This window comes from Peromyscus californicus, unplaced genomic scaffold (genome assembly GCF_007827085.1).
Source record: "Peromyscus californicus insignis strain IS unplaced genomic scaffold, ASM782708v3 Scaffold_14__1_contigs__length_90479793_seg_2, whole genome shotgun sequence".
Classification (NCBI taxonomy): domain Eukaryota; kingdom Metazoa; phylum Chordata; class Mammalia; order Rodentia; family Cricetidae; genus Peromyscus; species Peromyscus californicus.
This window is the reverse complement of record NW_026294436.1, coordinates 40,122,151-40,144,259: the sequence shown is the minus strand read 5'-3', so window position 1 is coordinate 40,144,259 and position 22,109 is coordinate 40,122,151. Positions and strand designations below refer to the sequence as shown.

The window sequence follows — 22,109 nt, the reverse complement described above, 5'->3', positions numbered from 1 at the left end:
AAGGACTATGGGGACCTCAGGCTTATGAAAGAAATACTTTCCACATCCTCTGGGTTCCTTGAATCCTCCTCTGTGTATATATGCTGATCATCTTACCTATGAACCTCCCTGTCCCCCTCTCCTGTCCCTTAACTGGAGACATCTAGCCATACCTTGCTTCAGGGTCCTGTCTACCACACAGCTCTCTTGACTACCCCAGATACATAAGGTGGCCCTCCTCAGAGCACCTACAGACATCAGGCCTATATCAGCCACAGCACATCACGCTACGTGACAAGAATTGGTATTCCTCCTGTGTCCTCATGGGTATGACGTGGATCATATCAAGCTCATGTTGGGATGCCTTGTACCTGGCACTGGGTTTGGCACATGGTAACCACTCTTTCCAAAGTGAATCTGGCTATATTCTCCTTGGTGTGGAAAGCAGAATCTGGCTTTGGGGAGTCATTGGAGCATCTGGATCTGTACCAGCTCCCTGGGTCTTGAGGTGGATGTAGTCAGAAATTTTCCTGTGTCCTGCTGGTCCCGTAGCCACTCAGACCCAAATAAACATATAGAGGCTTATATTAATTACCAATTGCATGGCCTATGGCAGGCTTCTTGCTAGCTAGCTCTTATAACTTAAATTAATCCATTCTATTAATCTATGTTTTGCCACATGTTCCGTGGCTTACCGGTCTGCTGGCATGTTGTTCCTTGGGTGGCCGGCTGGCATCTCTCTGCCTCTCCTTTCTCTTTCCGTCTATCTGCTTGGATTTCCACCTGCCTCTAAGCTGCCTTGCCATAGGCCAATGCAGCTTTATTTATCAACCAGAGAAAGACATATTCACAGTATACAGAAAGACATCCCACAGCAGGTAGATGCATGCATCAGGAGAGAGGGGAGGACCTAGACACAGGACATGCTCTACTATGTGGCTGGCCTGGGGAGGCAGACAGCAGCAGGTGGCCAGGACAGCAGAGGAGCTGGGAAACTGGAATAGGGGTGAGGAGGCTTCTTTTAATCCGACTGTTTTGCTGTCTACCTGAGATAATGTCTTCTCCTTGTAGAAGGTTCTGGAATGTCTGTCACCTGTGCACATATTGACGGCCCCTTTTGAATGATGGTGTGAAGGCCACACACGTTCAGTTGAAAATGCACTTCGTGTTTAGAATTTTGATCTTTCCCAGGTCTCTTGATATGTTCCTCTTATGGTTCTGGGCAGTGGCGGTGAGCTGGTTTCCAGCCTCCTAATCATGTGGGAAAACTGTTGCTCTGGACAGTGTACTGTGTTGCTAGAATGTGGTGTTCAGTAACTTAGGCATTCAACGCTATTTGATTCCCAACATTTTCTCCTTACAATGGCTTTATAGGGAGGTCGTCCAGTGGTGAGTAGGGGAACCACTGTAATCACGTGACCTCTGTCTTCTGCTCTAGATCAGAGTTTCACGGTAAGAATGAAGTCTGCCTTGCTTAAATTCTGCTACCCAGTGAGCCTGGTACCTAGACTAGTCTACAGTCGATACTACGGATTTTAGCATCTTTTACCAAGCTCTGCTTGTATGCCGGTTTATTGGCCAGGCCTGGGAAGCAGCCCTGAGCCTTGGAGGGTAGTGTCATTAATCTCTTTCTCTTCTCTATTTCCCTGTGCCCATGATCCTTTCCCCCTCCTCCTCCCCACCCTTTGTCTCTGCCCATCCTTTCCCTGGCAGAGCAATGTTCTGTGATGGTGCCCGAGATGCGTGGACTGAGCCCAGGCCGAAGGCTGCCCGAGCCCGCCCTGTGCCCGGCTGCGGGAGGGAGCCCTGAACCTGGGGCTGCTGGCCGGCGTCGCCACGTCCTGGCCCTGCCCGAGGAGGAGGCATGGCGGCCACAGCAGTGTGCCCTGCTCGAGGCCGATGCCTCCGACGAGGTGGGCATGCTGCCCGCCTCCCCGCGCTCTGCGGTGGCTGGCTTCGACAACTTCTTCCCGGTGCAGGAGGGCGAGGGCCCGGGCTGGGAGGGCAGCACCACGCTGGATGCAGGCTCCAGCACCTTCCTCCCTGTGAGCCCAGAGGTCATGAAGCGGAGGCGCGGGGGTCTCATCGAGCAGCGGGACATCATCAAGGCCCACGAAGCACACAAGATGCAGAGTACCCCGCAGGCCCGACGAAAGGAGTGGGAGTGAGTATGGCAAGTGGGTGGGCACTGGGGACAGGGTGGACCCAGAGGCTGGGGAGGGGCGCGAGAGGCAGGGGAGGAGAGGGAGAGGTATTTGTCTCTGCGTCCACTAACCTAGGAGTAGCACCCTCCGGATGAGGTCGCTGTGTTCAGCAGCCAGTGATCATACTGCCCACCTTGTGGGCTACTCTGAATGTTATTGGGTCCGTCAAATAAGGGTCAATCAACTTGGGCTTCCACTGCCCAGCTAACCCGTTTAAGCTCCTAGGGAGAAGAAACTGGGTCTGTCTCTGCAAGCCGTGTAGGATGGACGACGACTTGAACCACCCGTGTCGTGCTTCCTTCAGGAACTGAACGGCCGTTCCTTTTCTTTCTCCATCCTTGGACAATCTTATTTGGGGCAAGTCTCTCCTCAGAGGGGAGGGAAGAGAATCACCAAGCTGTGTGGCCACCCATGGCTTCATCTCTTCTCTTTCCGCGTAGGACCAGAGAGTTTCTGTTCTGACTTAGGCTGGCTTGGAGGCATGCTGCTTGAGAATTTTGTTTTGTTTTACTATTTCCAGGAGTCATGACTTAAAGGAAGGTAGTATTCAATTGTCTGAGTTTTGTGCACCATATATGGACTTAGTTTTGCTCTCTAAGTCAGTTTATTGTGCATGTTCGCATGTCCTGTGGTCTTTATGTCTTTCTTCCTACCTGAGATGGAAGTGTTAATGTCAAGCGACTAGATAGAGGCGTTTTCAGTGGCAGCAAAAAAATTTAGTATTTATTAGTTTGTTCATCCATTCATTAGCCCTAATTTGTGATGAACTCTTCAGATGCAGGAGCTGAGTGCAGCCACCATTTAATGAATGGCATTATTCACCTCTCGGTTCTGTTAGTCTTTAAAACCCATAACTCTTTTAAGTGCAGGAAACACATTGCATGTACTAATCCCTTGCTGAGACTATGAGGTAGGTACAATTGCATGCATATTTAGCTACTAAGCACAGGGAAGCGACTTTCTCAGGCCACTTGATAATAACTGTGTTGTTATTGCAGTTCAATATTGATGAGGGATTTGCACCCCACCTTGCTGACACTAGAATCTCTGGGTTTTACTCAGAAGGCATGATGCCTTTCATTCCCATAGTATTTCTTATCTCAATGGGCTATTGAGATGTCTTGGCCAACTAGTGTGAGGGTTGAGATGCTGAGGACTGACTCAAGGTGACCTAAGTGAGTCTTGGAAACTCAGTTTGGAAACTGAGGAGGAAGAAGTAGATAGCTATGATAGTTGGTATTTGTTCATATTCACAAATATCATGGTGTATACCCAATAGTCAGGAGGCTGAAGCCAAAGGCACTTCAAGTTCTAGGTGAGCTATATAATCAGTGCTAGATCAGTCAGGGCTACCTAGCAGACCCCTATGTCAATCAAGGAAGCAAAGAGAAGCATTTTATTCTGCATCTCTGTCATCTTTATAACACGACTCTGAAAAACTCAAGGAAGTTTTCAGAGCATAAACATTGTTCATGTCACCCAATGACTGTCTTGTGTCCTGATGTGAGGATTCCTACAACGCTCAATGTAAAACTAACTCCACTGTGACAAGCAGTATGTAAAAAACTTTGATGTATTTCACCAAGATCACCTTTGCTAATGGAGGGGTATCAGGATTTGGTCCCAGACACCTACCTGGCGTGGACATGGGAACTGCTTTCAGCTAAGCAGGTGCATTGAGAGGTGAGGAGAGTTGACTGAGGAGGTGAGAGGCAGAGCAGTGGGAACAAAACTGCTTTCGGAAGGAAGGTGGTGTTTGGACAGGATGTGCTGGGAGTCACAGAAGGGGAGGACGGAGGAGGAGCCGTTCGTTGGTTTTGGAACATGACCTTAAAGGGGACAATTTCAGAAGGGTGATGGAGTTAGACATCTGAATAGAATTGGCTAGTGAGGAAATTGGGGAGCGATAGAGTCAGTGAGTGATGTTACCTCATCCGTACCTGTCCCCTCAGCACTCAGTACTGTCATCTGCTTGGAGACTCCCAACCATAACACTATTTTCATTGCTACTTCATAATAGTAATTTTGCTATTGTTATGAATCATAATGTAAATATCTGATAGGCAGGATATCTGATATACAACCCAAGGGGTCATGACCCACATTTTGAGAACCACTGGCCTAGAACTTACATCTTAGCATCAGAAAAGTCCTCTGACCTTTCCTTCCTTTTCCTCTTCTTTCTGCCGTCTTTCTCCTTTCAACCCCCCACCTCTTCCCTCTAGTTTTTTCTTTCCCAGGGTCTTGTTATGTAGCCCAGGCTGGCCCTGAGTTCTCCCTCCTTCTGCCTCTGCCTCCTGAGTGTGGGGATTACAGGTGTTCACCACACACGTGTCATTACAAAATCCTACCTGCTGCCCCAGGTTACAGTCGTCTACAGGGTCCCAGACAGTCCTTTTGTTCTAGGAAGACTTTAGCTCCTCCACTGCCTCTTTCTCCCGTACCCCCTTCTTCATACACTTCCCATACACCCCAAGGGACTCTTGTGTCCTTGTATGTGTCTGTCCCTATGCCCTGGGCTCTTGGTTCCTTTGGTCCTTTTTCCCAGTGACTTTGCCTCATTGCATCCTGCTCTCACAGTTTTACGTTGTTGTCATGGCGTCACAGCTCCTCTGTCCCAGTTGGAAGCATGCTTGCATCTGATCACTGCCTCCTTTCTGTCCAGTAACCTCCCTTCCATGCTCAGCTCCTTAGATTCCTTAGTCTCACTGCATCCACAGCAGAACAATGACCCTATCTCCTCTCTTCTTCTTCTTCTTCTTTTTTTTTTTTGCTACCCTCATCTTTAATCTTGTGTTTACTTTCCCCATCCTATCAAATTAAATCCTATCGTAGACATCAAATAGTTCCCAGAGGAAAATGATGAGCTTTTACTTGAGATCTTCTCCTCCTCTCTCCATTCTTTCTTCTATGAGTTTCTAAGAGAGCATCAGTCACTAGCCTAGGTAAAGAATGCTGGAAGCCTTCCAAGTTGTGTAGTCTGTCTCTTGCTTCAGCATCATCATGATCACACCCTAGTCTTCGGCCTCCACTTTCTAGTCCCTCTGTGGCTTCATCGTGCTGGCCTTGCAGACCCCCAACTCTGCCCTTATCCTACTTGCCACATCTGTGTGCACTCGGACATCTGAATTTTTAGGAAAAAAACTCCTACAGCCATGCTGGCTGTGGTCAGAAACATGACTACCGCCTCCAGTCAGCCTTTTGACTTGCTCAGAAGTCTTACTACCTTGCCCTTTCACACTCATTCCTAAACCCTTGTGGGGAGTATCTCATTCTTGAACCCCCAACTTCTCCTTCAGTTCACCTGGAGCTGATGCCCAGAGTTGCTTTCCGACTTCACTGGGAAAATGGCATGCACGATCTCTCCCTCCCACAGAGCCCACCTCTGCATCTGCCCCTGAACCAGCCTTTTCCTTCTGCTGCTGTGAACTGACTGCTCCTCAGGATCCTCAGGGGAGTCTCATGCCAGGGTAGAGGAAGTTGAGCCCTTCGGTCTGCTACCTCTGTTTCCCATGCTTGTTCTCACAACTCCCTTTTGAACTCATTTCAATCGACCTCCATCTCCTCTCTGGGTCAACTCAGTCTCCCCATTGGCGATCTAATGGATGGTCTTCTATGTCCAGTCTTTTTGATATCAGTAGTAGTGGCAATACTATTTAACTGCTGCTTTTGCCTCTTACTGTTTTTCCCCCCACGGCTGTCATGAAACCACAGTGAGCTCCCAACCTTCCTTGCTAGTTTCCTTACTCCTTCTCCATCCCTGGACAGCAGCTATTGAGCATCTGTTCTCTTCCCACCAAGGTCTATTTCCTAGCGATCTCATCCAGCCCCAGCCCCTGAGCTGCCACCACATGTTGGTCACTCTCCTGAATTTTAGATATACTCTACTCACTTCTTAGCACCTTTGCTTGTCATGTCCCCAGACAACTTAATTTAACACATCCAACACCCAAACAATGTTCTTCTCTCAGGTCGGCCTTTCTTGAGGCCTTCCTTGTCTCAGTAAACAGGACCTATGACCTTCGGGACCATGACCAGACATGTTGAAGTCGATCCTGCTTTTCACACCAGTACTCAGCCCTTGCCGGTCCCCCTTGGCTTGCCTTTCAAAATGTCCGGATTCATCTTTCACCTCTTCTGCCATGAGCGCCCTGCCCTTAGCCACTTTCGATTTCTATTCAGGGACTGTGATTATGTGTAACCCCCACGGCTGTAAGTTTAGTATGAAATTCATCACAATTACAACCTGTCAGCTGGATGACAAAGTTGCTGTTAACAGGAAGGAAGGAAGGAAGGAAGGAAGGAAGGAAGGAAGAAAGGAAGGAAGGAAGGAAGGAAGGAAGGAAGGAAGAAATAGAAAGGAAGGAAGGAAAGAAAGAAGGAAGGAAGGCAGGCAGGCAGGCAGACAGACAGACATTGGTGTTCTTTACCAGGTGACTTGCACTGTTCTAGAGTCTTCCAATGTGAACTCACTCACTCTGTGTCAGAATGGAACTGGTCAGCTCTGTGCCATTGTGACAAAATACTGAAGAGAAATTAACTTCTAGGAAGAAAGATTTATTTTTAGCTCAGGTTTTAGAGGTTTGGGTTCAGGGTCTCTTGGTCCAGTTGCCTCTCGGTCTGTGGCGGGTCTCTGCATCCCGGCGGAGGCCCATGTAGCAGGAAAGTTGGGTACTCCATGGTGGTCAGAAGTAAAGAGGAAAAGCTCATGTTTGTGACACAATTAAGCTGTGAATCCATGAGGTCAGAGCTGTGACGATCCCATGTCCACCCAAAGGTCTACCTCTGAACACTGCTACATTGGGGACCAAGCCTTCAACATGAGAGCCTTTGGGGGTGGGGTACAGAAAAGCAAAATCATAGGAATTATTAATTCTGCTTTTCCAGCTGGGACACAGAGTACTTAAGAACTGTGTCCAAGGGGATTAGTCTGGCCACCCCTTAAACAGCCTCCCCATTTCCCTCCCCATTTGCTAGTCTTTTTCCTCCTTGGTAGCTAAACCTCCCCTACTCCATCTCTTTAGATTTTAAAAGGAGTTGGGAAGACATGCATGGAGTTTCTGTGAGAGTCTGTAACCATGTGTCAAAGTAGCCCTCAGCTCAGCGGTCCTGCCTCACATACAACAGCCCTTTATACGACTTATGTAATCTCTCTGTCCTGCATGTTGTCCCTGCTCCCTGTGCTCCACAGAGGTGGCTCTGACCCTCTTTCCCAGTCTCCTCCTTGCCCTCTGCCCTAGTTACTTCTGACCCTCGTTATTCCTTGAAGATACCCAGACTACTCTCACCTTTACCTTCACGGGCCCTTTTCCTGACAATGTTCTTCCTCCATCTACCTTTGTCTTCCCTCGCTGCTCGGAGGGACCACTCCTCATTCTGTATAAAACAGTATCCCCTCCATCATCACTGCTCGGAAGGACCACTCCTCATTCTGTATAAAACAGTATCCCCTCCATCATCACTGCTCGGAGGGACCACTCCTCATTCTGTATAAAACAATATCCCCTCCATCATCACCGACTCTGTGCTGCCTTATTGGTCATTTTAGTTCCCGCTTCCCCAGCACACAGACATACACGTTTTGTGCTGGAGTGTAAGCAGAGACTCTGCCTCATCTTCAGGTTTGAGAACAGTGTCTGCTATGTGCTTGGCTCACAGTACCGGAATTCCCCCGGCCAGCCGTGCTGTGTGGTTGTGTAGGCTGTTGACTCAATCTGAACAATCAGCTGAGGAAGTGAGACATCTTCGTCCTTGCCCTCTTCAGGGCTTCTAGAACCTTCTCTTCTGTACAGCAGCATCCTGCAGGTTCTTTCTCAGGCAGGGATTTGCTGCAGGAAACCAGCTCCTCTGCCTGTTTCCTGTAACCCTCCCCTCAAGCTCTGCTCCTCCTGGGGCCTGGTCCATCACCCACATACCTGACAGCCCAGCCCAGCGCGCGCGCACACACACACACACACACACACACACACACACACACACACACACACAGAGCATTACAAATCCTTTCTCCTTGGCACCAAGTCAGGGCTCTGGTGATGCAGGAAGCAGACTAGGAACCAACCTGGGATTTTCCCTGTGTTGTTGCCCACAGCAGGGTGTGCCAAATGTTGGTAAGAGGAGGGCTGCTGAGGAGGAGGATCCCCAGAGTGCCAGGCTGTTTCCTACAGAAAGCACTCCAGGCGTGTTCTAAAGACAACAGCCTCGTCTGCTTTGCACCAAACAGGTGACTGCATACAGAATGTTATTTCCCCAAGAACCCGCTAAGAGGTTTCCTCACGCTTGGTGTGGGGGTAGAAGGAGCTTTGCTTCAGACTCCTTATAGAGCAAAGGTTTGTAATTTTACCAAGGAGCGCAAGAACAGGCTTTTACTAATGAAAATATTCTTTAATATAATTCCCTCCAGCTTACACAATGTTTTCACACGTACTATTCATCTGATCTTCACAATGAACCTATAGACTAGCTGGTATGGTTCCTAATCTACTGGAGAGAAAGCGAGAGACAGTGCTAGGTCAGAAGCCCATCTTAATAATGGCCGCTGCCATTGATGGAGCACCGGCTATGTGCTGGGTGCCTTGCTAGTATTATTTATACTAATGGAAATAATAGGTACTATTATACGGAACAGAAACATTTCATACGGGACTATTATTACATATAGGCTTGGAAGAAAGGAAATTATGTGTAACTCCAAAGTCTGCGTAGGCTGGCATGCCTTACTCTATGAAGAGGGAAGCGGCATTTCCATAATCACAGTGCTTATCACACTGTATTGTAATTGCCTGTTTACATGTCTGTTTCGCCCTCTCGTCGGTGTGCAGAGAAGTCTGTCTGCTCTCCACCGCATCTCCATCTCCAGCACAGTACCTGCATCTCCATCTCCCAGTACAGCACCTGCATCTCCATCTCCCAGCACAGTACCTGCATCTCCATCTCCCAGCACAGCACCTGCATCTCCAACTCACAGCACAGTACCTGCATCTCCATCTCCCAGCACAGCACCTGCATCTCCATCTCCTAGCACAGTACCTGCATCTCCATCTCCTAGCACAGTACCTGCATCTCCATCTCCTAGCACAGTACCTACATCTCCATCTCCTAGTACAGTACCTGCATCTCCATCTCTCAGCACAGTACCTGCATCCCCATCTCTCAGCACAATACCTGCATCTCCATCTCCAGCACAGTACCTGCATCTCCATCTCCCAGCACAGTACCTGCATCCCCATCTCCCAGCACAGTACCTGCATCTCCATCTCTCAGCACAGCACCTGCATCTCCATCTCTCAGCACAGTACCTGCATCTCCATCTCACAGCACAGTACTGCATCCCCATCTCTCAGCACAGTACCTGCATCTCCATCTCTCAGCACAGTACCTGCATCCCCATCTCTCAGCACAGCACCTGCATCCCCATCTCTCAGCACAGTACCTGCATCTCCATCTCACAGCACAGTACCTGCATCCCCATCTCTCAGCACAGTACCTGCATCCCCATCTCCCAGCATAGTACCTGCATCTCCATCTCTCAGCACAGCACCTGCATCTCCATCTCTCAGCACAGTACCTGCATCTCCATCTCACAGCACAGTACCTGCATCCCCATCTCTCAGCACAGTACCTGCATCCCCATCTCCCAGCATAGTACCTGCATCTCCATCTCTCAGCACAGTACCTGCATCTCCATCTCTCAGCACAGTACCTGCATCTCCATCTCTCAGCACAGTACCTGCATCCCCATCTCCCAGCACAGTACCTGCATCTCCATCTCTCAGCACAGTACCTGCATCTCCATCTCTCAGCACAGTACCTGTATCCCCATCTCACAGCACAGTGCTTGGCACATGATAGATGCTGAAGAGATAACCGCAATGTGAAAAGAAAAAGCAATATTGATTTATACACTGGGATGCTAAGGCTCAAAGAGGCTAAGTGGCTCGCCCTATGGGACAGAGCTGGGCTTCACGCCATGTCCTCTGACTGCAAGCCCTTGCTTGCTCCACTAAGGTGTTCTCTCTGCCTTAGTGTCCGCTGCGGGGATTGTATAGTATTTGGTAAATGCTGGGAAACCAGTTCATACTTGAGTTATTACAAGGTGACTTGTAGACTGTGTGACCTTGGGCAGTCTGTGATGCTTGGTGAGATTCAATACTTCCCTGGCAGTCCTGTTGTGACCTTGGGACACTTTTATTAGACCACACAGAGCAATGTTGGTAAGTCCCAAGATTGTTCTGGGCTTCTTCTAGGCCTGCAGTCTTCATGGGTGACATCAAGGACCATATATTTACTTGACTTGTGTGTGTGTGTGTGTGTGTGTGTGTGCGCGCGCGCGCGTGTGTCCTTTTCCATCCCTCTCCCACTTACTCCCTTGAGACAGGGTTTCTCCCTGAGCCTGGAACTAGACCGATGGCCTGGAAGTCCTAGTGACCCTGCTGTCTCTCCCCTCCCGCCCCCAAGCAGAGCCAGGCTTACAGACATTGTGTGCAGCCATGCCAGGCTCTTATGTAGGTGCTGGGGATTTGAACTAAGGTACTCCTGCCTGCATAGCAAGTATTCTCACTTGCTGAGCCACTTCTTCAGTGCCCCAAACTTTGATTCTTGTAGCGAAATATTTGCTCAGTGTCTCTGCCTGCTCGTCCAGTGTTGAAGATATAACATGGCGGGGGCGGAACTCCACATCCCCTCTGACACAGTTCCACACCACCGCCTTTGTCTCAGGATACAGTACCATCTACTCAGTTGCCCAAACCAGACATTCTCATTATCCCTTCTTTCTCCCTCTTTCCCTCACTTCCGGCCAGTTAACAAGCCCCGTTGACACCGTCTCTCAGATGTCCCCCGAGGGCGAAGCTTTTTCCACCCTCTCTGCTGCTAGCCACGTCCAAACCACTGTCACGCCCACCACAGCAGCCTCCTAATTGGCCTCTGTCAACTGGATCTGTGTTTCTCTAGAACCAGTGAATGTGTCTACCACAGCAGACATGGCCGTTTAGAGAGACGCAGCTTCCCCTGACATCAGAGTACATCCCGTACCCCTAGCCCTGACTTTCACACCCCGCCCTATCTGGTCTGTGCCCAGCCACCCACCTTATCCCCGTCACTCTCTCTCACTCTCCCTACTCCTAGCCATTGGCCTGCTTTCATGCCCAGACTAAGTCTCTTTATGTTTCTTCCCTGGATCCGTTCATCTGGCATGCTCTTTCTCTCAGTCACCAGGGTCTGTAATTCTTGTCATTTAGACCTTTGATGCCTTCTGGAAAAGGATGCCTTTATCCTATAGTCGATAATAGAATCCCTGCCATGGGGCCCTGTGGCCTCCTGCAGCTGCCTGCCTCCTCTGACAAGAGTGTCCGAGCCACTGGGAGAGGCCTTACTGCCTGGTTCCCTGTGCACTACAGAACAACCCCTGCGTTTGGTGTTTGCACGAGAAAGCATTCTCCGTGAAGTGTTAGTGTGGAGAAAATGATGCCTTCCCAGGCTCATGTCAGCCCCAGCCATGCTGTCAGGACTAGTCCAGGAAGCTCAGGATACCAGGCGTTCTAGCGGTGGAGCAGGCTAGCCCCGTGGAGCAGGCTAGCCCCGTGGAGCTCATGGGCAGCAAAGCAAGGCTGGTGCCGTGCAAGTTGCATGGGGCACCTTCCTCCTTGCCTCTGTTTCATCTTGACAGACTGTGTCTTGCTTGACTTTGAACGATGCTTTTGCCCTTCCGAGCCTCACTTTCTTCCTTTGCTAGATCACAGATAGCGCAGAGGTGTGTTTGAACAGAGGGAGGGAGACGGTATGCAACACTTGGCCCACCACTTGACGCTTTCCCCCAGTGCCTGGTTCCCCCCAGTGCCTGGTTCCCCCCAGTGACCTCACCTCCAAGGCCCATTGCTCCCCATCATCACCTGCCTTGGGCGTCTGAGGGGCACTGAAGCAGAGGCTGGCTCGGTTAGGGTTGGGATCTACTACAGACACCAGTGGATCTCAGCAGCTCGCAGGTAGGTAGGTGTGGAAATACTCGGAGTTCCTGGCTGTGAACACCTATCAGTATTTAGCGCCAACACCATCCAGACCTCATCACAGAGGAGGGAGATGGGGAGTGGGGATTCTAAGAGGCGGGGTGACTGCTGGGGCCTCACATGAATCCTTCCTCCCACGTGCGTGTGGGTCATGGGCTGTGGTGAGCAATGGAGCGCTCCTGAACTCCCGCTCCACGTTTGTCCATTCTGCCACTGGGGAGAGGCAATGAGGATGGTGTAGCCAGATTGGGAGGATGAACATTGGACATCCAAACAGCATCCTCACAAGCATTTACACTACACTCAACAGTACTACAAATCCTGTGGGAGACAGATGTCTCTGCCTTAGGGTGTTCCGGCTGAATTTTAAAGGCTATTAAGCCATTTCCCCCTTGGCCTTCTTGAAAAGCAGCCGTCTCCACACAGATCTAGAGGCATGTGCTGCCACCTGCTGGCAAAGTTGGGCACAACTTGGCTTAGTTCTTTGAATAATACTATCCGTGGAAATATGTTGCAGGAGAAAAAAATTATTTTGTTGAGTAAAGATGCTTTTGTTGAATGATCTGACATTTTAGTTCCATTCCAAATTATGCCCTTCAGGAGGCTAGGAGGTCTGAAGGTCGCTCTGGTCCACACCAATCCCTACTGCTTACCCTCAGCTAAGTTCAACCGTTTAGATGACAGGTTGGCCCTGGAGGTTCCTGAGTTTGCAGGCCAGTGAGGCCCAAAGATGAGGCTTTCTGGACTCTTGGAGTTGTAGTGTAACATGCCTGCTGAAAGCAGGGCAGATGCTCACGGAACATGGAAACCGTGAGCCTTCAACACTGTCATCCCCAGACAGCAACACCCTGGAGGACCGGCAGCCAAGAGGAGACCTGCAGCATATGTCCTGCTTTCTCAGGATTCTGAGCAGAACAGGAAGCCACAGAGAATCCGGGGGACCAGGCTCCCCGAGGAGAGCTGACACAGTTTGAGAGAGTCCTAGGAATTTGCTTTTAAAACGGGCCCTCTGGGCACTGGGAAGCTGGTACAGCACTTGCTGCAGAGGATTGTGGGCCCGAGTTAGATCCCTAGCTCTCAGTTGCATGCTGAGCACATGTGTGCCTAGGATCTCAGTGCTGGAGAGGCAGAGACAGGAAGATCCCCGAGGCTCACTGGTCGGCCAGCTTAGCCAAACTAATGAACTTTGGCTTCAGTGAGAGACTTTATCTCAAGGGGAAAAAAAAGGCAGAGTGACTGAGGGAGACACCTGATGACCTCTGGTCTCCACATGCATGCGTGCACATGAATGTGCATCCCTGCATGTATGCACTCACGAACATACACACACACACACACACACACACACACACACACACACACACACACATGCACACACCCCACACACATGCACACAGGCCCTTTGGGCAGCTTCAGCACACACCCTTCCATTTCTTCATTTGTTCTAGGATTCAAAACAAGGGCCTGCCTGTACAACTGCTCTCCGGTGACGTTTCCTAGCTTTTCTACCTTTGCGTCTTCCACAGTTTTACAAGCTTCCCTCTGTGGCAGAGTGAGGGAATGACCTGGATGATGCCCGACGCAGTGCAGCTTGGACTCATAGTGGTGACTCTGTCCTCAGATCCCCCACGTCTGGCTAAGGAGGCCTCCTGCCTTGCTAGAAACATGAGTGTCCGGGAACTGTGGCTCACACTTACAGTCTCAGCATTCAGGAAGCTGAGGCAGAGGGATCTTGGGTTTGAGAGCAGTCTGGTCTACGCAATGTGACCCTATCTTATAAACACACAAAAAAGAAAAAGAAACCCCACCCCGAAGAAGCAGCTCCTGTGCCTAGCCTCCCTGCTTCTGCTGAAGCCACCAGCGGCTCCAGGGAGAAAGCAGGTGTCTCTACCTTGCCCTGAGCACTGTGCCGGGAGCCAGTACTGCATTAGGTCTGTTGCCCAGACTTGAAGGAGGGATGGAGAAAGGAATCTGCACCCACAGCCTGTGCTCAGAGTCCTGTCTGCCTCCCTCATCCCATCCATGTTGGTGCACGGTACATACTTCTGTATCTTTCTCTATCTCCACCTGTGTGGACCCGAGTATTTTCAGATCATTTGGCCTTTTGAATATGCCAAGATTCTATGCCCAGTCACCTTTATGGGGGAAAAGGGTGGTGAAAGCAACATCCTCTCCTGCTAGCTGTACAATTAATTGGTCGTACTTTCCCTAAAGAGGATTTTTTTTTTTGGCTTATTTTTGTGCTTCTATGGTGCCCCCTAGTGGTTATTTCTATGCATTGCAGCAGTCGTAGTCTGGGAAGCTGTGTATTGTTGCAGAGGGCTGGCGCCGCCCAGAGGACAGCCATCAAATGACAGGCCAGGAAGCAAGCCAGAAGGCCCCAAACTGTGGTAGAGCCAATCGATGAGCAAGGCCAGGGGTTTTTAATCTCATCCTAGGGCTCCCCCTCCACTGCAGCCTGCGCCGGCTTTCCACCCTTCTCTGAAAGAGCTCACCTGGGTACCTCGGCTGCACGAGGGTCAAGACAAAGATAAGGGCATCTTCTCTTGGATGTGACAGGGCACGTGGGATCAGAGAAGAAATAGTGCTTGAGGAGGCGAACATAGCTGAGGGATTTGGTGATGGGCACTAGAGCAGAAACCATGGTTGAAAACAAACACTTATCTAACCGGATTGATACCCACCCAGTTCCAGCACCGAGGCGCGTGGGGCCATTGCCACCACCACCACCTCACAGCACCGTCTGAGAAGCCGACATCCTGGGTTGGAGCTCTTTCCTCTCAGCACTGGACAGCCCTGCTGCTGACTGCTCCCAGGCCTGGCTCTCTTTTACCCCTCCCCCTCCCCCTCTCTCCTGTTTTTGGCCCTTTTCAGCCATGCTCACAGGCCACTGCCTAGCTTCCTCATGTTTGCTGGGCGCTTGAAGACACACACACAGCCTCATTACCCCTGTCCTCCCCAGACTTACGGAGAGCAGGGGGAGGTTCCCCTGCTCTCCGTAAGGTTTAGAGCGAGTCAGAACTGTGGTCAGTTCATGGGCAGTATCCACGGGGCAGGGGAGTCTGCAGCTGATATAACTGAGTACACCGGGGGGCAAGTCCAGCCTTGTGCTGTTACCCCTGGTCATACCTTCCCGGGGTACCACCCACTGCATCTGCTCCCCTCCATCTCTAACTCCTGAGCTGCCAAAAGCTTGTTCCCCCTCCCTCCTTCCTCCACCTCCCCCCCACCCCCACCGTCATGAAAGTGAAATCAAGCCACACTTAAGAGTCTACAATTTGCTTTTGTTCTTTTACTTAAAAAATAATATCAGTATAAGATGTGCATCTTTCCTTGGCAGTTTCTAGAAAGAGAGTCCTTAGTGTCTCTTTAAGGCAATATATACAGTATCCTGAAGGAACTGCTGTGACCCCAAGCACCCCTATCAGAGGGAGCTGCCAAGGAAAACCTGTAGCCTGTGCTGCTGTGGCCTGCACTTGCATTTCTACAGGATCAGTTCCTAGGAGCCATCTGGGGAAGGGCCTTTCCCACACTGTGTCCTCATCTTCCCACCTCCGGACCGCTGCTTCTTCCCCCCACCCCCCACCCCTCCCAACACCCCCATCTCAGCTTCACATTGAAATGTGAACTTTTGCTGTCCGTGTTATCTCTCAGGTCCCGCAGGAGAGGCCGAATGAATTAATAATACAGCAGCAGGAAACAGAGAGATAGAGCCATTAATTGTCAGCCAGTGTTCCTAACCTCTCAGGGCCACTAATTAGCTCACTGACAGATTCAGTTTTATCCCGAGCCAGGGCCATGCTTTGGGAATGCTTGGGACTCAGCTTGTGGCATCCGGCACAGAGGGGCAGCCCTGTGCCTCCTGGATGGTTGGGGTGCATTTGCTGAATTCACATATGTCCGTAGAGACCCCTGGGTGCCTCCTTGGGGTGGAAGGATGAACTGGGGTGGGGGCAGGGTGGGAATGCTTGTATCTGGGTGGAGCTGGGTGGTGCATGTGCTGTCCTTGGGCCCTGGTAGCTGGCTTATGGTTCTGGTTTGGGCCACAGGTGAGTTACTCTTGCCAAGCTGTGTTGTGCGAAGCTTGTGCATAGTTGTCTGAAAGCAACCTACTACCTTATAACCACAGGTTCTCCCCATGGGAGGTTAGCCTGTACGTTACACAGAGACCTTCTGGAGGGGAACATTAAGTCAGGCACCATGGCGGTACCAGGCTCAGAGAAAGGGACTCGTGAATTGCTTCTTTAAAAAGCTGTATATTTTGGCCTTTTTATCTCTCTGGGCTCTGAGGTGCAGAATAGAGCCATCCCCCATTCCTCTGCAGTGAGGGCTATTGGTTAAGAGTACATGGGATAGCTGTCTGTTCTTCCAGCCCGCCTGTGCTCCCTACCAGTCGGGGCAGCTTAGTTTTCTTGTTTGTTACATAGAACTAAGAATCAGTTAGTGCTGGGTGGTGGCACTACACACTCATAATCACAGCACTCGGGAGGTAGAGACAGGGGGATCTCTGTGAGTTCAGGGCCAGCCTGGTCTACAGAGGGAGTTCCAGGACAGCCAGGGCTACACAGAGAAACCCTATCTCAAAAAAACAAAACAAAACAAAACAAAACCAAGAGGAAGGAAAAGTAGAAGGAGGAAGAAGGGGAGAAGAAAAAGAAAGAAAGAAAGAAAGAAAGAAAGAAAGAAAGAAAGAAAGAAAGAAAAGAAAGAAAGAGGGAGAAAGAGAGAAGGAGGAGAATCATTTACTATTGGGGTGCATTCTAATCAACGATGTTCACATTCGTCAAGTGACTGGTAGCCTCCAGAAAAAGTCTTTTACAACACCGGTTGGGATTCTCAAACTTTCCTCACCTTTTTCTTTTAGAGACCGGATCTCTTGTATCTCCGACTGGTCTCAAACTTGCTATGTAGCTGAGTATACCCTTGAACAGTATACTGATCCTCCTGCCTCTATCGTCCTGACAGCTGGGATTACAGGCATGCACCACACCTAGTCTATGTGTTGGAGCTCAAACCCAGGGCTTGTGCATTCTAGGCAGGCTCTCTACCAACTGGACTGCGTCTCTACCCTACCATTCTTTTTCTGTCCCTCCTTCCCTTCCTGTCTTATATGTACCCTCTGGAGTCCTATGACCAAAGAACCGTTCTTCTCTGTTCACGAGCAGAGCATCTGGCCTCTTTGCTGGCCCTGGCTTGGCCCAGGATAGGTTCTGTCAGGCCTCACCTCTCTTCTGTACCAAGGACATTTTGCCTTGCTTTTCCCCCACTTGCTCCTGGCCTGGTGCCATGCGACTCCAGGGAGGCGAGGCTGCTGGCTGCTGGTTGTCTTCTGGAGACTGAGGCAGAGCTAATGAGCAGGTTTACTGGAGGTACTTTTGGGGATCATATATGGGGTAACAGAAAGGAGAGGAGAGGGTGGGGTTGAACAATAGGGAAAGTTGGGGTGTGATGCTCAGGCAACCTCCTGGGAGGTTCTGGAGCTTCCTGAGTTAGAAAAAAGAAGCTAGGCTTTTGGTCACCCGTTTACCGGTCACTGGATACAGACTCCTCCAGAAGTCGTCATGACTTTGGCCAAGAAACCAGTCTGTTCCTTAAAAGGGCTGATACCTCATTCCCAGAAGCTTCTGGTGGAGGGGAGGCAAGAACCCCCCAGTCCAGAGGGGAGATAGTGGTACATCTCAGCACCTATGTGGGGCCACAGGGTGGGTAGAGCCTGGCCTCTGCTCAGAGGGATGTTCTGTAACTGTGGATTACTCAGCGGCTCCTCCAGAACCATCTGAGGCACTAGCCAGGAAATGCCCCCTCATGGTGTCTTCTGGGTCCATGCTTCTCTGTCTCAACCTCATATCACACCTCTGTGGACATAACCTGGACCCTCTCAATAGACGGTCTGAGTGTACTCCACTTTAGCCAGCAGGAGCCATCTGCTCAGCTCTGCCTCCCCAGCTAAAGATGCTTTAGGCAGCGGAGTCAGTGGAAGTGCAGAAGTCTTTGGGATGAGAGTACTTGCACTTATTGCCCCCCAGCCTTGGACACACGTGTCTTAATCTTTCTCTGCTTGAGGACACCAGGGTCTCAGAGGCGAGGGTGCTTACTATCATGATGACTGATGTTTCTTCTCGCTCTTGGTCCTGCATTCCTCATCGTGACTGGGGAGAAAGAACAGCCACTTACATGGTGACCTTAGCTTCCTCCACTCAGGTTCATTAAAAAACAACAAAAAAAAAAGGGTGTCTAGAGCCAGCCCCTGAAGATTCGGATGGGTTCATTTTAGGTGGAGTTTGGACACAGCTCTAAATCCCTTCAGGTGATTGTTTTGGTAGTTCCTTGTCTAGCTCTGGGACCACAGGGTGGGCAAGCAGCTGGTACTCCCTGGCCTGCCCAGCTCTGCCAGGAGGAAGTCCTTCACCAGCTCCCCTGGGACACAGCAGGCCACTCAAGACTGCTTCCCAAGGACCTTCACATCTCTGGGGATTGGCTACTCTTCTGAGGTGTTCTAGATCTTCGTACAAGTAAAACCAGGGTATAGGGTTGACTGGTTCATCATTTATGTACCTGAGGCTCCGTGCTGGGTCACAAGGGTGATGGAGCCTTATCTGATTTTGAGTTTTCCTTGAGCTCAACACTTCTTAGCTGTCTGTGGGTGAAATGCTTAGCCTTCCTGAATCATACCTTCATTGTCTATATGACAACATGTGCCCTTCAACATGCTGCGTACCTCAAATATTGACATGGTTACTGGTCGACCAGTTACTATGGGTGATGGAAAGTGCTCAGGCCCCAAGTCACATAGCCACAGCTGGGATTGAGCCCACATCCTCACTGACTTCTGTTGAAGGTGGCCTTGCTATGCTGCATGACTACAAAGAAGGTCCTCAGTTAGCTCAAGGAACAAGGCTACTTACCCATCTTTCCACAGACTCAGCAGCAATTAGCTAGATTCTCCCAGAATCTCGGGTAACCTGTTGACGTCCATACCCATTGCTGGAAACACTCCCTACACACACACCACGAACAGTCTTTCCTATGTTTATCGAACACATCCACATTTATAAAACAGAAAAATAAATTCCACAGAGTGACCCTTGCTTCAGTTTTCGATTCTATGTTTGTAAAATGAAAGTTAAATTCAGCTCACGCAGGTGAAGCAAGAGGTGAATTTAAGCTCTCCAGCCGGGTGAGTTTCAGAAGAAGGCCGAGGTCATGACAAGGGCTCAGCACAGCAACATTGCTTTTCACTCGCTTTTGATGGCAATTCCCCGAAACTCAGAGGTGAGGACCATGACGTGAATACATTCACGGCTCCTGAAATTTCCAAGTGAGATTTCCCCAATAGGAACTCTCTTGAGATGGCATTGGGATGTTCTAAATCAATGAAAGACAGAAGACTGACTGGCCATCTAGGTCTGGGGTTCCAGACAATTCCTAACGGATGGTGGATGGAGCAGCTACTGTGTCCTTCCCGACTTGCCCCAGGATGGCAGACATGCAGGTGAGCCTGGTTGGTTGATGTTACTTGGCAGAGGGGTCCTGTCCACCCCACCCCTTCTCTGTCCCAAACCACAAAACCACTTATAGCTATTTCCAGGCTTAGTGTTTCCATGGTCTCTGCAGCTGCATTGGGCTTGTGTTGCTAGACAATCTAGGAATCATTCTGGACCAAGTTCTTGCTCTGGGGTAAACCTGAGATTTGTGAGACTCTCTACATCGTAAAGGCTTTCTCATAAAATCATCTCAGATCATGAGATGGGCAGATAGGGGATGCACTGTGGGCTCCTGTATTAGAAATTGCATTTGACTTTTGGATGTGTTGACCTGAGGAACAAATTGTGGTTTTTATCATTCTCATTACATAAAATCTGGAGGAGGGAGACTGGGGCTGGTGAGATTGTTCTAGAACAGCAGTTCTCAAGCTATGAGTCTTGCTGAATTCCTTTTGGGGGGTGGGTGTGGGTTGAATGATCCTTGCCCAGGAGTCACATGTCAGATATCCTGCATATCATATATTTACATTATGATTCATAACAGTAGCAAAATTGCAGTTATGAAGCATCAATGAAAATAATTTTATGGTTGGGGGGGTCATTACAACATGAGGAACTGTATTAAAGGGTCACAGCATTGGGAAGGTTGAGAACCACTGCTCTAGACTGTCATCAGGGCTTTTTCATTCATCCATCTCTAAAGTATCTTGCTGTCTCATAGTCCCAAGTGGTAGGTTTATATTCAGCCCTGTGAGCAGTGTGTCTAGAAAGAGGAAGACAGGAAATGGGGAAGGAGGCCCTGTAGCAGAGTCAGACTCTTCTAAGAACTTTCCCCTCCATCATACCTGATAACTTCCCCTTCCATCTTTTGCCTGAGCTATGCCACATGAGGGCTCTTAACTGAAAGGGATGCTGGGAAATGTAGTTCTAGTAGGGAAGCATTCCCCTTCCCTTACAGATTCAAGGCTTCATTAGATGGTAAGAGAGAAGGCAGTCGGATAGGCAGTTCCCATTCTCAGTTATAAGAACCTTGTCAAATTTGAGAGACCGCAGCTTTGCTTTTTTTGATGTTTCTTTGTGTCTGGCTGTGAACGTCAAACACAAGCAGGAAATCTCTGGCCTCCTGCACTTCCCAGCCTCAGATCTGGGATGATCTGTAAACAAAGAATGTCCTTAGGAGAAACACCAGGATCTACGTTGCTTATTGTTAGTGAGAGTCTTTAGGACCCCCTTCTGTGTTGATGGATTTGTCTGGGATCTACATGGGAAAACATTGCATCCCACCTCGCAAACTTACAGGACTGAAACAATGCATGAATAAACACTTTTAAACACATTCTTACAGGCCCGGGTATGACAGCACACACCTCTATTAACAACATCCAGGAAACAGGCAGACAGATCTCAATGAGTTTTAGTCAGCCTGGTCTTCATAGTAAGGTCTAGGCCAGTCGGGGTTACACCATGAGCCCCTGTCTCCAAGAAACAAAACAAAACAAAAAGACCCACAGAGACAGCTTTCAAGTTACAGTAAGGCCAATGGGACAAAGCTCGCACCGTTTCAAGTTTATAGACCGCCAGATGACAGTCACCTTGATTTCCCATAAGGAAACTAAACATGCCATTTAAACACCCCCAGAATAACATATTTGACATGTATGTTAGGTGACAAAGCAAGAGGATGATTTTGAGTGTCCAGAATGCCCAGTGTTGGCCTCATCTCTTTCATTAATTGGTTGTGTGTCTTCCACTAACTAGCGCTAGCCACTTAGCCATCTCAAATACATTTTTGTCGTCTGTAAAATATGAGGGTTAGCCTTGGCACCATTGGGTATCCGGGAGAAATAATATTTGAGCCACAAATGCAGGCCACTTGAGCAACTACAAGTTTCCAGTAGTCACATTAAAAGAAGTAGGTAAAACTAATACTACATTTTTGTTTAATAGAATACATCAAAATAGTATAATTTTACTATAGAGCCGGTATTTGCATACCAAACCTCTGAAATCAGTTTGTATTTTGTCCTCTCAGCATGTTCCACTGGTGAGTGCGCTGAGGGGCTTGTTGAGAGCACAGAGCCAGTGGCTCCTGTTGTACCTGACAAAGGCTGAGGTGGCTTCACTGACCCACGAGATTGTGAGCATGGGTACCCAGCATCTGGAGCTTGTCCCCCTCAGGTGCAGACGAGGGGCATCTCTCTCTCTCCCATTCCCTCTCTGTTCCAGACCTGCCTCATTTGTAACTAGGGCTGTCCTGCTTGTCACAGGCTTAGGAGTCTCCAGCATGCCTTTTGCTTGCCTGACTGCTGCAGAAACGACAACTTCTGTGTCCTCTTTGGGGCCATTTAATGTTCTCTGGGTTTTGCGTTCCATTGCCATTCAACTTTTCAACCATTTTAAAATGCAGTGATACAGATTTTGTTTTTCAGTACAGAAGC

At 49.5% G+C, this 22,109-nt stretch overlaps 1 protein-coding gene across 7 annotated transcripts in view; it reads left to right on the top strand.

Moving 5' to 3' along the window:
* The window catches only part of Cacna1e (calcium voltage-gated channel subunit alpha1 E), a 473,485-nt gene that overhangs the window by 85,852 nt on the left and 365,524 nt on the right, over positions 1 to 22,109 (top strand). For all 7 annotated transcript variants that reach the window (XM_052737226.1, XM_052737228.1, XM_052737227.1 and 4 more), the window contains exon 2: positions 1,693 to 2,143. In XM_052737226.1, the coding sequence (XP_052593186.1) occupies positions 1,707 to 2,143 (437 nt within the window). In that variant the 5' untranslated portion in view covers positions 1,693 to 1,706. The remainder of the gene's footprint in view (positions 1 to 1,692; positions 2,144 to 22,109) is intronic.